General features: G+C 48.8%; 1 protein-coding gene across 1 annotated transcript; it reads right to left on the reverse strand.

Moving 5' to 3' along the window:
• Nucleotides 1-4: 4 nt before the first annotated feature.
• Nucleotides 5-1,801, reverse strand: LOC107576618 (POU domain, class 3, transcription factor 3-A-like; the record flags this gene model as incomplete). The annotated part of the gene is made up of 1 exon (XM_016262766.1): nt 5-1,801. A coding segment is annotated over exon 1 (1,187 nt), but the record flags the coding sequence as incomplete, so codon positions are not given.
• Between the last annotated feature and the right edge of the window lie 737 nt (nt 1,802-2,538).

Below are 2,538 nucleotides of genomic sequence, written 5' to 3' on the forward strand. Positions count from 1 at the left end.
GGGCGGCGTCATCCTCTTCTCCTTCTGCCTTCGGTTGCAGAACCAGACCCGAACCACCTCCTTTTCCAACTGGAGGTTGCCCGCCAGAGAGGATATCTCCTGCGCTGCCGGTTTGGGGCATTTCAAAAAATGGCTCTCCAAGGCTCCCTTCACGCTCACCTCGATGGAGGTGCGCTTCTTTCGTTTCCTGCCTTGAGCTGCTATTTTGTCGATGCTGGTGGGACTGCCCGTGGTCGAGTCGGCCTCCTCTAGCCACTTGTTCAGCAGCGGCTTGAGTTTGCACATGTTTTTAAAGCTCAGCTGGAGAGCCTCGAACCTACAAATGGTGGTCTGCGAGAAAACATTTCCGTAAAGAGTTCCAAGCGCTAACCCGACGTCGGCTTGAGTAAAACCCAGTTTGATCCGACGCTGCTTAAACTGTTTGGCAAACTGTTCCAGGTCGTCGGAGGTCGGCGTGTCCTCGTCTGAGTGCGAGTCGTGGCTGTTCACTCCCGCGTGGTGCTGGTGGTGGTGGTGGTGGTGAGTGTGCTGCTGCTGCTGCTGATGATGGTGGTGGTGGTGATGGTGATCCATTTCTGGAGAGTCTCCTCGCATCAGCCCCGGGTGGACTAAACTCCCGGGAGGGTTCAACATCCCGTTGACTGTGAAACCACCCGTTTGGGAATAAATGAGAGCCTGCTGGGACTGCTGCTGACCTCCGGTGATGGTCGGGATGTGGGAGGCTGTGGTGCCACCCCATGCGCTTTGGTGCGACTGGTGAGCCCCTAAATGCGAGGGTCTGTGGTGCAACGCGGTGCCCGAGTGTAAATCTTCTCTGTTTGAACTGTTCTTCACGTCTTGTTGCTGTGGGCTACCGGCCATGCCAACTGGGCTGGAGGACCAAGGGGAGCCGGCTTCTGCCGCTGCAGCGGCTGCGGCGGCGGCGGCCGCGGCAGCCGCATGTGGCAGTGAGGTCACCCATTGATGGGCATGGCTCAGCATGTGCCCCCCGTTACTGGCCGTCATGGCTCCTTGCATGAAGTCGCTCTGCACCATCTTGACCGCGGGGTCTCCTCTGTAACCTCCCGACACCGATGTTAAGGCACCGCTTCCCGGCTGCATGCCACCACCTCTGGACTCCGAGTGCACGATCGAGGCTGATGAGAGAATGCTGTTGCTGGCCAGGTAAGGATTGGAAGCCGCTGTGGCCATCCCCCCTCACCACTTTGAACAATTCTACTTATTATTCCCCCTCCCCGTATTGTCGTAACTTCTTTCCAAGCCTAGAAGGCACGCACTATTTCATGAATTATTCAAGCTGGAAAAGTATGCGTGGTATTTTGATTTGGTCCACCGACAGCACAGCAAAAGATGGCAAAAATATATCCGTCAAAACCTCCTTTTTTCATAAGCAAAAGGAGAAAGAAATACCATCAGCGTAGAAATCCACATTATGCACGGAAGTGATTTTTACAATTGCATTCCATTCTTAATGTCATTGTCTTAAAGACCAATTATGAAACCAAAAAGTCTTGTTAGTTCTTCTTCACATCAGCTTCACGTCTCGATTACACAAATCCCACACCGAGCTTCATCGCGCGCTCTCTTGACTTGATGTGGAGGCTTATCAGGAGACGCTCCTTTGTAAACTTCTCTCTTGTCCTGCAACACACAAGGCGTTTTCTTACCGAGTCTTGCTTCTCATATGTCTTCTTTTCACAGAGTCCATCTGACTTTAGTCTTCAATACGTTCAATTGCACACAACTCTGTTAAATACACGCGCAATGGAGAGCTTTCGCTGTCCTCGCTCGCTCCGTTCCTCTCTCTGAGCGCGAGAGCACGCGAATGTTTACGTTCAGCCCCCGCGTGCGCAAACCATCCACATCCTTCACCCAATTACCGCGAGGAAGTTTCTGCGAGATTGATGCTCATTGGATATCCTCCGGGAGAGTGACAGATCTTAGGGCACAGCTAAGAAATCACGTCAAGGCGTTGCGATTTGCTATGTCTAATTTGGAGATGTCAACATACGAATAAAAGTGACTAGACCTTCTATCCGAGCAGGAAGCTTTAGTTGATATAATTCTAGTGCACTGTACTGCATGATTGGCTTCTGTTAATGACGCAGTAGATGTTTTGTGTTTGTTACAGAGGACATTTTTGACTTGTTTTCGTCTCAGCGTTCAAATGAAATTATAATTGTGTATGATATTTTACCTATGTGCATGCAACAAACAAATAGGGAAATCAGAAAAGATACAGATAAAACAATGCAAACAACAGGCAGATAAAACATTAAGCAATTCAGCTTTGGCTTAAGGGTACAAATGAGTAAGCATAGATTAGATTTTTATCCAGACAATGTATGTAATCTACTGTTGCCACCTAGCAAGGACCGACAATTTAACGGAAAGCATTTTTCATAGTTTATTCAGATTTATTCTAAGAATAAAGCAGACCCATTTCAAAGCACGAGCCGTGTACACTTTTATTGATTTATTCAATTTATGAATTATCTCCACCTCTCACAACGAGGTTTAACAAAATACTTATAAAAT

Source organism: Sinocyclocheilus grahami, unplaced genomic scaffold (assembly GCF_001515645.1).
Source record: "Sinocyclocheilus grahami isolate Dianchi unplaced genomic scaffold, SAMN03320097.WGS_v1.1 scaffold4036.1, whole genome shotgun sequence".
In the NCBI taxonomy this organism is placed as follows: Eukaryota; Metazoa; Chordata; class Actinopteri; order Cypriniformes; family Cyprinidae; genus Sinocyclocheilus; species Sinocyclocheilus grahami.